General features: G+C 39.1%; 1 protein-coding gene across 1 annotated transcript in view; it reads left to right on the forward strand.

Moving 5' to 3' along the window:
* The window catches only part of MED27 (mediator complex subunit 27), a 93,531-nt gene that overhangs the window by 31,291 nt on the left and 48,266 nt on the right, over window positions 1-13,974 (forward strand). The window contains exon 3 of the mRNA XM_084299278.1: window positions 2,970-3,100. Within this exon, the coding sequence (XP_084155404.1) occupies window positions 2,970-3,100 (131 nt within the window). The remainder of the gene's footprint in view (window positions 1-2,969; window positions 3,101-13,974) is intronic.

Here is a 13,974-nt window from a genome sequence, read left to right on the forward strand (position 1 = left end):
CCTTCAGGTAAAGCTTTTGTATATATTAAAGTATTATTTTCAGTAGTTTTTTGATGTTGTTAAGAATGAGAGTCTCTTTTGATTTTTAAAATGTGGAATTCACACATCCCTGAAACCACGGTTGAAAGAAAAATATCAGCTATCATGAAACTGTACAAGTTGGCACTGGTGTATATCTTAGCTGCTAACTGATATAAATTGATTTTTTTGTTGTTGTTTTATTTCTTAGTCTTCTGAAATAGATTTTATGCTTCATCTGCATGTATTGGGGGGGAAAAAAGGATCAATCTTGGTGAAATTTTAGAGGAGTATTTCATAAGGAAGTAAAGAGTTCAGCGTTGTGTAAACCACTTGGAATTCCCCCGGGCTGAAGGATGTGGATGCTTGCCTCTGAATGCTGGGGCTTCTTCAGTGGCTGATAAAGAAACGATTGACAATACACCTACACCTAGTGCTGCACCAGTACCGGAGTTTAGTGTATATTTAGCTATTTTATGGATAAAGCTATTGCAGTTTAATGTGCTGATGGTTAAAACAGGCACAGCAGTCATAGAGCCATTAAGGTTGGAAAAGTCAAAAGCAGGTGTTGGGTAACCTCTAAGGGTTTGAGCTCATCTTGGCTTCCCTTGTATCCACGTGAGCTTTTCAGTACCCATAATATCTTCTGACAGTACGTTTTGTGTGGGTTCCCTGAGCAAAGATAGTTTGTTTGGAAATAGCATTCTCTTGTCTGTAAGCAAATATTTTGAGGGGACCGTTACGATTTTAGCTAAGATTTACTGTCGTGGGCAATGCTGGCAGAAAAGGGTATTTATTTTGCAGGAGGAAAAATGCACAGAATGGGACTTTCATTTCATGTACCATTGAATCTCCTGGTGAGGTTTTTGATGCTACCAGTGCTGCTTTGGCACTACTTTCAGCCTTGTTTCTGCTCATCAGAACAAACGATTAATAAAGAATTTCGCAGTCTTTTCAGTTAACACCCTTCTGCCCCCAAAAAGGAGTGTGTTCAGTGCAGTACAGCTTGTGATGCTTTAATTATGTATAAATCAAGCTGGACAGAAGCTGCCTGTCAGTTTTATTAACTTTGACCTTTTCTCCCATTATAAGGCTGGTTCGGTAAATATTTAATGGGCCCTTATAGATTTTGACAGTTGGATCTGCATTCTTGGAAGCAGAGGTAGATTGTGTATAAATACTTATAATTAATAAAAATGGCTTAATCACTAGGAGTCAGCCTTCAAGGACAGGATTGTTTTTTAGAATATATTTATTTTTAATTCCTATTTTTCTCGTGCCTGACCGCGAAATGTCAGGCTAGCCAGGAGGTTAGGAAATGTTTTCCAAAGGTTACATTTAAAATTCATCTATGATTAGCACCTGTGATTACGTCTGTCTTTGAGCGAGTGACCACACGATGTTATTTGCTTGGAGTACCTGTCAATGTCGTTCTGAGCAGAGGACGTAACGGGGTGGTGTCACCAGCATGAGATGGCTGAAGGAGCACTGCTGTAACGAGATGCAAGAAATAAAGGGAAGGGCACAATGCTGGAGTCAGAGGGGCCTTCTGCCAGAGCTGTCTTTCCCTTTATCTCCCCGCGTATTGCTCTCGCTGCACATTCCAGTGGTGAAGATTGAAAACTAAGCCCTTGACACTTTGAAACATCGCCTTTCAAACGTGTGCTGTCCATTGCTCTCATTGATTTTCTGCGTTCCAGAAATCTGTAGGAGAAAAACAAATTCGTGCAAAATTCATTGGCCTAAGGTGAGCTGTTGGGGCAATAAACCAGCCCTCCCCTCGGCGGCTGAGTGCCGTTCTCTTCCCGTTAGCCACGCTGTGCATCCTTGTGCCCTGCCATGACTGAGATCACATAGCAAAGCAGCCACCTAAGCCAGGGGACTGGTAGAAAGGAAGCCTTTGGGTTGCCCTAAATAATGGTGTTTGGGATTGATTCACTGGATAGCTTTGCTCATTTTAATCCCCGTTTTCAGGTAGATTGCTTTACCAAGCTGTTTCCTTCATTTTCGGTCAGTACCCCCCAGAACAGCTTTGCCCAAGACCACTTCGTTTTCTGAACGTTTGTAAGTCCCAGTTTCCTATCTAACGAGGATCATGGGATCGGTGTTGGTACTGTTAAACAGGTCACCTTCTTCAGAACAAATCTGTGGAGTGATGGAAGGGGCTGCATTTGTGTGACACTGCATCGTGAGCTTCTGCGCCCACCTTCCTGCTCCAAACGGGGAGCTGAAAGCGTGCAGAGGTGAACTTGAAACTTGTTGCACTTGAAGCTGGTTGCAGGACAGATGCAGTGTTCTGGCTGTTTTTAGATCTAAGCAGTGAGAATGTGCTCCAAAACTTGTAAATTCACGTATGTCCTTCATAAATTTGTTTTTTTATTGGCAATTAAAATAAAAGGTTAGAGGAGAAAGCTACTGAATGTGAATCTTTCTTCTGCGATGCTAGTGAAATGTGTGAGTAGGTATTTCAAAGGCTAGGTTTTTCTTTAGAGGGCAGAAACTTCTTTGTGAATGTTGCGTATTTTTGTTGAAGAAAAAAAGAAAAGAATGTTATTTTAAAAAAATGTTTATACAGTGAAAGGGTCAAACCTTTCTTCCTCTTACCTTCCTTTAGATAGTTTGGATGCTTGATCCCTTGAGAGGAGGAGCTGTCTAAACGTTTAAAAGCAAGTCCAAGATTCAGGAGAGTTAGGACTGGAGAAAGTCTTTGATTCATCATCTTATTTTCCCTGTGGCATAATTTCCTTGTAATATCTATTTTACAACAGGCTGTTTTTATATGCTTTTGTTCATATCATCTTCTATCCAAGCAATACATGAAATAGCATACATTAGCTTGCCGGCTATAATTTTAATAAAGTGGTGCAGGTTGTAGAGGTCTGACACAGAGTGCTGCATTGGTGTATATTTTAATGTTTTTCTTTTTTTTTTTTTTTTTTATTATTATCCAGTTGCAGTACCATGCAGGGCTAGCATCTGGCCTTTTGAATCAGCAGTCTTTGAAGCGGTCAGCCAACCAGATGGGAGTATCTGCAAAACGCAGACCCAAAGCCCAGCCAACGACTCTCGTCTTACCCCCTCAGTAAGTAATGGACTATTTTGAAGGGCTTGCTTGGTGGGGTTATTTTTGACTTTTTATTGTAATTATTTTTATTAAAAAATCCATAATAATGAAAATGTTGTGCTTGCATTTTTGTTTTCTTGTGGGTGGGTGGGGTACCCTATGGAAGCACTATTTTGTTTCTTCTACTTTTGGAGGCACTCTGACAACAGAAAAGTTGCAAGGATTCTTCTTCATAACAGGGCATATAAGTTTTTACAACACGAGATTGTCATTGAGGAATGATGTTCCCTTGATTAGTATGACTTGGAGCTTCAAGTAGCACTTTTCTGAAGGTCCTAAAAGGCTGAAGCCAAAAAGTCTTTGGTGTGAGTACTTTCTTGACAAATGTCTGTTCTGAGTCCATCTGTTCACCATATGTTAATTTTGCATTGGATCTAAACCTCTTTTACAGGTGACAAGCAATTATGAGGACACTTAGAAACTGTTTGAGGACATAGAGTATCAACACTTTAGGCGGTCTGTGTACTGATGCCAAAAACACAGAGCTGTCCACAACTAAACTTAAAAAATTAATAAACTGCTTGAAATATTTAGTTGCATATAAGAAAATGATTATTATGTAGAAAATGAAGTGCTAAGCAATTATTCATTGTACTGAACATATTTGTAGTGTGTGGAAGCTGCGTGTTTTTTCACAGAACAAGAGTCACTGATGTCTAAACACTATGCTACTAAAAACTTGGTCATAATGATAAAAGTCCTTGTTGTCACTGGAGTCCACAGGGCGAAGTTGATGAAGGAATCAAAAGGAGGGTAGATTTTCTTTTCTTTATATGAAATGATAACAGATCCCAGTAAACAGAACTCTCCCCTTGTATATTAACTTTAAAGGGTTGCTAATTCAGGAATCCATAAAATGTTCTGTCGCTTTACTGGTACATCAGTGGAACAGGAAAGGTTAGAAGGGCAGCTGTAGCAGAACCACAGGTTTGCAAAACAGATGCTTTTTCTGTTACGTTTGTGAAAGAACAGTGGGGGATTGTGACAAACTTTGGTTCAATAATTGTTTTCTTTGTTGGGGTGTCGAGTTTTGAGGTTAAAATTTCTCTGATTGAAGTCTGCAAACTAGAGCACTGTGATACCAGTTGTCATGAGTTTTATTCAGAGGCCTTAAAATAAAACCATATTTATCATGGCTTCCCCAGTTACTAGCGGTACTAATAATGAGTGAGAAAGAGCTGGCTTACACTTTTGCATGTAAAAGTCTGTACCTGTATATTCTATGTCATGAACAAACAACAACAAAAAAACACTGAAGAGTTTCAGCTGCATAAATCTTAATATGGGGTGTGCGGTATACAAATTGAAAAGTATTGTATGTCTTTTTATCTGCAGGTGATTTTTGCTTTTCATTCAATGCTGCCTTTATCTGCAATTTGGAGATAGAATTAAATTTGAACACCGTAACTAAAATTTGGCTAGTCTTTGAATTATATTTTAGTATATTATCACCATTTCCAGCATTATTCACAATGAAAATATGTTTGTACTGAGCTGAACCCTTTATCTATCCCTGGTTTCTTGTTCTCTGACTTCTTTGACCTTTCTGTTTTTGTTCTTATTTGCTATCACTGTGTGTCCTAAAAGAGAAAAATAGTTATATTAAGTCAAATCATATAGCTGTTGAGCTCAATACCATGTCTCTAACACAAGGCAGAGGCAGATTATGAAAAGACTTATGAAAATAGACTTATGAAAAAGTGTTCTGAAAAAAAAAAAAGGTATGGCAAATGGGATTTTAACATCTTGATTTTGCTATAGTTTCATGCAAATAATGATGAATAATTCTGTGATATTCTTTTATTCATTCTCTTTAAAATGCAAAGGAAGAAAACATTCAGGTACAGAACTACGTATCTCCTTGAAAGGGCATCTTAGGGAAAAAGGTGGACTTTTCTGACTTCAATGCAAATTTTCCCATGGCAATTCAGGAATTTTATTTTATTTTTTAAAGCTTTATTGATTAGGCAGGAAAGGGGTAACTATTTTTTGTCTCTTTTTGCTTTGATTTATGCTAATAAAATAAAGTTCAGTGACAAGTCTTCAGGCTGAGTAACAATGTGCTATGAGTCAAGCATATATTAAATGTTGTTCAGAACAACTATATTACCTAGAGCTTTTCTTAAACATAAGTAGAGAAAACTGGCTATGTACCAAGACGTCATTTTAGGATTGGAGGAAATAGCAGCACTGCAGTAATCCTTTTCAGTCAGTAAAGAAATGCAGGAAACACTCTTGCTCAGGAGGTAACAATGATTTGGACAAAGTATCTTCAAAAACCTCTTTATTTCGATGCTGATTCTGGATACGTATGCTTTGATATCTAATGGCTTTATTTTAGTCACATCAGAGAGCACGCTACTGAAGTTTTTATTTATTTTCCTGTTTCTTGAAGAAACTGCGTAGGTAACTTTTGCTTTTGGTATTCATACCTGCTGTATTCTAAATGGTAATGCAATCTGAGCAATTATCTTGCTAACCCTCTCTTTGGTCTCCGTTGTTGTGTTGAGACTTGAGTTTTATCCCCCATGCTGAGTATTGCCAAGTGGTATGTCTTGGAAGAGTGGGGATGCAAAACTTGATTTTTGTCTTGTTTCAACTCATTATTCACTTGAGGCCTTGGTTTTTCTCCTTGATCTTTTTCTTCTCCTTTCCTCTGCAAAATACCTATTAAGAAAATATATATATAACATAAAAAACTTCAGCCTGTCTTACATGCTAAGTGATTTCTTCCTACCTTCTGCTTGCAGAAGGAGCTAGAGAAGGGGTTTTGCTAGTGGCCAAACTGATGCTCAGTAGTCTTGCTCGTTTGTCCCATGTCAGTCTTAGGCCATCTTTTGATATACTCTGGTTTGGGAGTGAGAAGCTCTATGTTATCACTAGTAGATATCTGTAACAGCAGCAGCAATTTTGAATAAGGTACTTTTTAAAATGGAAGGTCTCTGTCCTATGTGACTGCTCTCAGTAAAATTTCCATTTTCTCACTGTTTTTGTAATCTGAGGGCTTCTGAGGGTGCCGGATTGAAACAGGCAGCTTAGCACATCAGGTGGCATCTCTCACCTGATTTTGCTGCATCTCGGTTTTGAAAAGAGGCCTTTTGGTGCTCCTGTTTGCTTTTCAGTATTCGTTTCCACTGGCTCTGAAAGTGCAGAATACTGGCTTGCTGTGTATCGCGTTTCTAGCCAAGTGTATCTGTATGAGAAAGTGACTAACTGCTGGCTGCTTTCTCTTCTTGCTTTGTCCCTCCTTCTGTCTTCTATTAACAAGACATCTCCCTGTACTTGCTAATAGATGCGTTCCCTCACATGCTTCTCATCTGGCTGCTGCTTCCTTCCTTCTGGTACAGAATCGCGGAGCAGCGTGTGCTGAAGTGCTGAAAGCTGTCAGCTCCTTCCAAGTGACTAGGGAAGCGTATACATGCAACACTTCGGGAAGCCAGCATGGCTTATTTTTGGGGGGTCTGAGCTGGGGGTGGAGTGGGTTTGCTTTATTTTATTTATTTTAAAAAAAAAAGGATTCTTAGGTTTATTTTGTTTGTTTGTTTGTTTGTTTTTATCCCCCTTGAAATATATTCATTGATGCGGGTAATTAATCTTGTATTATTCTACAGCAAGTGTCTGAAAAGCAAATTCCTGCTGGTGATGTCGGCTCCCCGAGCCCTGCAGGAGCTGAGCACTGTGCCCTAAGCATTCCAGGAGGGCCAGGAGCAGCGAGCCCACACAGGTCCCTGCCAGCACATGTCCCTGCCAGCTGCCACCCTGCTGAGAGCCTGGCAGGCTCGGCTGTGGCACCGTGCTGCTGAGAAATGACAGCAGCAAACCACTGCGAGGTGAGGAGGAGGAGAGAAAAGAGGAAGCGCAGGACGTTGGCTTTGTGCTCTTGCAGTTGTATTTGTTGGCACACGCACAGGAGAGTCAGTTAGTATTAATGGGAATTTTTAGGGGTCTCAGCTGAAAACCCTGGGACTCTGATAGCTCTGTGGCATGGGGTATTCGCGGTGTTCCCAAATTAATCATCTGCCTTCCCTGCCTGGAAGGAAATTGCCAGAAGAAGAACTTGCTCACCACTATAAGTACTGAGACTCTTGCCCTTTGTGGTGCCTTCTAGGGTCATTTGTTGTGACATTTGTAGTTTTGCAGAAATAAGGACACTATAAACAATAAACAATTGCAAGTCTGCTGCTTGTTTGACAACTTCAAGCTCAGTGGATAGAGAGGCTTGAGTAAAAATGAGTCCAATTTTTTGTTTTAGGACACTTCAACTTGTCTTGTAAATCTCGTGTGCTCTGATGGATTTCCTAACTTGACAGTGAAAACATTTTAATAGATTGAGTAAAAATCTTTGTGAATTTAAACTGTATTGCTAGAAGCAGACCAACAAAATTACTTTTCCTTTTTTTTTTTTTTTATTAAAAAAAAGACATGCTGCCCATAATGCTGTTGTAGATAAATGAGCAACAAAAAGCCATGAAGATAATTTTTCTTTTAGAAGGGAATAAGGACTTGAGGATAGAGTGCTGGGTAGGGACTCAGGAGGGCTGGTTTTTTAGTGGTGTAATACCAGTTTTGTATAGTCTCAAGGTGCCATATAACAAAATTCTGTTCCCACATCATGTATCCACAGAATGCAGAGTCTTAAGCACTGACTTCTTCCATCTTTCTGGTTGTGTAAGTGGCTGGATTAATAAGAAATCTTCTGTCAAGATTGCTTCCACAATTTATTGTACCCATGCCATCATCTTTTGATGGCTTCCATTCCCTTTCTTTTTCTAGAGAAGATGGATATATTCAAAAGAAGTTCATACTTGCTTTGGAGCTACTTTACTAGAAGATGCTCTTCAGTGAGCAGTCTCCTTTAGGAGCTTATTTACAGGCTCAGCAGATACGTGTTCATCTGGATGTAGAAAATAAACTTACAGATATATCAAGCTCTGTTTATTGTAGCTTGGTTCAATACTAGCATTGTCGGAAGCGTTGATTTTTCATACTATTAATGCCCTATCAGATTCAATGATTCTGCCATACAAGTGTCATTACAAGAATCAGTTTTATTTGTTAAGAGCCTTCTTCAAGACATATCAGGTGAGTCTTGAGGAAGATATGTAACTAAAAATAGTAATGTAGTAGTCAAAGAAATGCCTGACTTAAACGGTTAACTGCAAGGTATTTGTGTATATGTATATGAACTATATACTCAGTCATTAGATGTGCCAAAATAAATTATTTGGAACTCAACTTGTGTAAATTATCATTTCTACATTAAGAAAAATCCAGATGAGCCCTTTGCCAAGAATTTTTGAAGGAAAAGGTTTTTTGCAGTACTTTGTTTTATAAACAGCATCTAATTACTTCCTAGGTTCAGGAATTTCATTATGAAAGAGGCAGATCACACTACGGATAATGGCAGAGCTTGCTTAAGCCAAGAGATGCTTGTCGTCATTGTTGTTCTTAAGACCATATGTTTAAAGTCTGTTTTTAAGACCGCATGTTTAAATTACATTTATCTTGTCTGACCTTGCTGTGTTAGAGGTCTGAAATCCCAGCCTGGAATTCATACTCTGAAACCAGGAGTCTGAAGCACCAGTTAAGCATGACACCAGTATGTAAGCTGTGGGAAATGGGGTTGTTTAACATGCAAATGTTGGTACAGCAATCTCATTGAGCAGTGGGAGCTGGAATCTTAACATGTGGGCCTGTTCTTAAAAGTATTCGAGAGTGAAAGAGCAAAATGTGTGGCTGCCTTTTTTCCTTTTTGAGAAAAGTCATCAGAAGTTCTTTGTGCAGTTCTAAAATTCTTCTTTCCCCCTACTGGCAAAGCCGTATTAAGTATCAATATTCATTAAATACCACCGAGATGATAATGTAATAAAGAAATAATCCTCGGGCCCACATCCCTACTTCTCTCCAGAAGAGTTGAGGTTGAGAATATAATTAAAGATTAAAACTCTGTTTGCATTCTGGAACATGGAGATATCTTTTTGTACATGATGGGGAATTGTATTAATAAGGAGGAGATCAGTTTCCAATAACTTCGAATACTTGGAGCTCACTTAATATCCCTGTTCATGTTTAAGTTTCTCCTGCTATTCCGTTAGCTTGACTTTTAGCAAGACAGTGCAACAGGAACTGTAAAAGAACATGTTGCTACAATGTGTGACCCTTTTGCTCTGCAAATTACTCCCTTTTTATATGAGGGAAAAAGATTAAAAATTAGTTCCTTATCATGTAGACAATAGTATTTACATGAATAGGTTTAATTACTTTGTAGCCATGTACTATGTAGATCAAACATGAATTTTAGCATTCGGTATCTTGTGAACAATTTAGATCACATTTGTATTGTTTTCTTTTTGGTAATTTGATGAATGCCTGTTCTGCACAGGTTTTGTGAGGCTGTTTTAGTGTGAGTTGCAGCATATTGTCGTGCAGTGAGATTGCATTTAATCTTATACTGATTTAGTGTGTTCAGAGTTTACTTGCACATCTTGCAGGACTTCTTGTTAACAGAGCCTCCAATATTTCACTTGGTCAAAATAAATACAAAGTCTCTCTAAAACTTTCTGTATCGTACTTCATCAACTTGTTAAATAAATCTTACTGCCTCTTAAAGACTTCTAACCAATCAGTTCTTTGTCTTTTTTTCCTCTGCATGCATGTAAGTTTCTGTTGTACCTTGACAGTGTTTGTTAAGTACTTTTTAATGATTTCCTTAGTTTTGGACAGAAAATGCAAAATACTGGTGCTTTTGTCCCCCCTAGATATTGATATTTCACTACCACAACTAATCTAGCTAGGTGAAGTGTTAGTCCTTGGTGACCTCTGCTGTAAAGGATTGTGCTCATTCCGTGGGTGTTTTTGTGAGCTATATTAGCTAGATGAAAATCCATTACAAATTCTCAAAGCCATGCCATTGCTTGCAGGCGGGGGGGACCTAGTGTCCATTCTTTTTTAAATATAGTGCTGGAGAGACAGGATGTGATGATGCTCTTGCAGGTTATGTGTTCATGTCCAGTCATTCAAAGTGCAGATAGTGCTTATATAGCATTAAGTTTCTTCAACGGAGAACTACCGAATAGCATGAACTTGCTCAAACTGCCACCTACAACACTGCTTCAGAGAACAGCAAAGTCCCTAAGTGATTGTTTTCAAACCATGTAGAATATTATAAGGCGTAACAAGCAAACAGGAAAGCACTATTTTGACAGCTTTGTTACAGGAAGATAAGTGCTGAGAAATTCAGATCATAATGAATTTCAGCAGCTATTGAAAATACGATAGTTTCAAGTTATTTTAAAATACAGCCATGTTTTGTTTTGATTTTTTTTTCACGTTTCTCCTCTGCCTACCAAACAGAGATGACAACAATTGATTTGAGACAGATTGTTTTAGGGAAATGGGACAGGATCTTCTAAGGAACTAGTACACCTTCATTTTAGATTGAGCAAAACCTTTGGGTAATTCTGGTTTTGTCAAACCCAGTAAGTATTAAATTTGTATTCTAAGGCATGGGAGGAAAAGTTCAAGTGCATAATCCGAATTTCTTTATCTTTTTGACCACTTTTCCCCACCTAAGAAATGTGGCTGTCAGGATTATTGTAATGTATGTTGCCACCACAGTATTTGAAATTGTGATTTAAGATACCCTTAAACTAAATGGCAATTTTTAACAGGTGTAAACTGATCAGGTTCTTCTCAGATTCAGTAGGTGGGACGTTCAGATCCCAGAGCTGGGGAAGCAACTGCCATGATTGAGCCTGTATTGTATAACAGATTATGAGTGAAAATTCCTAGGTCATAACACATCATTAAATTGTATTGAACTGAGTTTTACCTAAAGAACAGCTGTGTGTATAGGTGTCAAGCTGATAATTCTGGTTTTCAGATGTGGTATAAGACATCCAGGTGATAAGGACTGGTTAGCTCAAAGATGAGTCGAAGCTTTTCAAAAGTCTTTTTCCTAAAGGTCCGTGTCAACAGCAGTGAGGACTGGTTCGCAGAGCTCAGCAGCCTGCTGTTCCCAGACAGAGAGGGGTGATGAGCCTGCCAAAGCCGTGTTGTCTTTCGTTTTGTGCATTTTGTTTAAATACTGGAGAAAAAAGCACTCTGCTATTAAATGTAATAGCACTCTGTTACTTTCAGTTATGTGGTATTTACTGCTCAGCACTCAGTATAATTTAACTGGGAAGAAAAAAACACAAAAGTATTGCTTAGGTTATGAAGGATTGTGTTGGACAACTCCAGTAAGGTCAAATCTGATAGCTTACTGGGGCTTTTACATTGATCAGTCATCTTATTGCTCGTAGCCAAAGACACTTTACTGAGCTGCACTCCAAAAAAGGGAGAAAAGGGTAGTCCAAGTGAACTTTCGATTTTGGTGTAAGAGGTAAATAGAGTTGTTAATTTGCTTTCTCTTCTTTGTAATCCCTGCTGTCACTAGGGTTATCTGTCGTGTTTAGCTTTGAAACCATGAATGTGCTTTGCCACGTGTTAAGGTAGCAGAGACACGAAAGGAAGGAAGGAAGATGATACAGCTTTATTTTTCATTCCTTCCCTGTTTGCTCTGTGGGGTCTTAAGGTCAGTTGTTTGTCCTTTTCTGTGCTTCGTTAAGGATGTATGTGGCTTTTCCAGTAAGGAGCAGTTTTCAGTAGTGGACCAGCACAGATTTAATTAGCATCTGAAATCTGAGGGGAAAAAAAGGAGGTAAGTGTACTGTAGTGCTCGATCCTACAGCAGGTATCTGCTGGGACTCAGAGCACACTCGTGCATCTCAGACTTCTAAGTGTTTGTACAGCATATTGTAATGCAATCTAAATCTGATGTTCTCTTGCTCTATAAATGCGATCCAACGTTACTAAACCAACATTCAGTCCGTGGGAAAAACCCTCTGACAGTGGAATATATAGGGGATTGGCGTTTAGGTTTATTTGGGCCCCAAGTTGGGTCCCAGGACATGTTCCATGAAGGAGGCACTCCCCAGCTTGGCCACTTGTGCAGCAGATGGGCCATGGAGTGACTGCTGGGGAAGCTCCCCAGTGTTGCCAGAGGTCTAGCAAACAGCTGAGTAGGCTCCCCAGGCTGGTGCTCGGGTACGACAGGACTTCATGCAGAGGTTTTTGTTTTGTACCAGCGGTCATTCTTGTGTCTTCTTGGTGATGCTTGGTACCTACTGAGTCAATAGCTCGGTGTTCTATGCAACTTCAGAAATATGATCCCTTCAAAAAACTTTAATCTTGATCTAATCTCCTAATATGTAGATATATCTGACAGCAGGGGGGTTTGTAATAATCCTTTTTATTTTGTTATACTTGATCAACAGCCTTTTTTCTTTTTTTTTTTTTTTTTTTTTGCCTGTAGTCATATGCAGAAATTCATTTCATTCTGATTAGTGCTATACAGCTGCGTATTTTCTTACAAAGTAATTACGAAAAACCAGCAGGCATTGATCAACACAGATTGTCCAAATAAAAGAATTTGACTAAAACCAAATGTTCCTCGCGATATTCATTAACAGGATAATAATTTCTGTTCGTGCCAGTACAAGAGACAGAGGTCGTGGATGTTGCTTCAGCCCCAGTAAATTACCGAGGTTTTCATTAGCGGTGTAAAATTTTGCAGTGTGTTTTAACACAGGGAAAATCTGTACTATCCATTTGCTTTTCAGCAAGTATTCTAACCAACCACTGTGGAAAGAGTGCAGGTAATTAAGATTTCATCATTTCTTTACGGCATAAAGAGCTTCTCTTACCAGTTTGCTGTGAGCTGTTCTGGCCTGATAGCCTTAGCTCGTGTGTCCTTGTAGCGAATAGCTCCATGAACACGTCTTTCTTGGAGGCATTAGCTAAAAGAGGCCTTGAGCTGATTGTTGTTCATGTTTTGGTGTCATACTCCACAAACTAATCCCGCAAATAGGATTGCTCTGGGTGTGATGCACAGCCTTGTGTGACTGAGCCCAGCGATTTGAAATAATTCCCATCTACTTTGCCAAAGATTAGCTGGAGCACTTCACAGCTGGGAGATGAAAAAGCCATATCTCACTGGAATCTGGGGGCCGTGCACCATCTTAGCTCTGCACGTTCATTTTCCAGGATGTGCACGGATCCAAAGCAGTGCGTAGCCCTTAATGAACATTAGAGTTACTGAGAATTGCAGTTCTGTTGTAAAACAGCAAAGTTCTGACTCTTTGATGTATGCTTGCCTTAGAGGTAATGTTTGGGTGAGAATTGTGCCATTAAACGGTGGCAATTAATTAAAAGTTGTTCCGGAGCACCAGCCGTTAGAAGGTGCCCTTGCAGCTTTTAGAGCAGAACACCAGTATTGCACTGTAGGGAATCCCTGTACCTTCAGAAAAAGGAAAGTTAAGGATGAAGATTTTAATGTGTAATTAAAGGCTACAAATACTAGTTTAAGTGCTTGTTTCTATGTCAAAAAAAAAAAAAAAAAAAAAAAAAAAGGAACAAGCTACTAGTGGTTGGGCTAATTAGTGAAGAACAAGCTAGATAAGAGGAAATTTTATGAACTTAATAATGATATCAAAGCTGTTGCTAAAACTGTGACTTTTATCATATGATTGCTTTAACCCCCTCTTTTTAGCTCGACTGTTCAGTGTGGAGGGGGACTAGCGGCTGCTTTGCTGCAGCAGGCGATCAATCTGAAAAGAATAAATTAAACCTGCTGCCTGCCAAAGTCAGAAATGCATTACAGCAAGTGTTTCCATATTCACTGCTTGTGTACTCCATTGTCAGAGATGACAAGCAAAAAGAGCAGAGCCCTAATAAGGTGGGGGAGAAGGTCTCTGTATTTTGATGCTTTAGCAAAACCAGCGTTATTGCAT

This window comes from Netta rufina, assembly GCF_964035555.1.
Source record: "Netta rufina genome assembly, chromosome: 20".
Taxonomy (NCBI): Eukaryota; Metazoa; Chordata; class Aves; order Anseriformes; family Anatidae; genus Netta; species Netta rufina.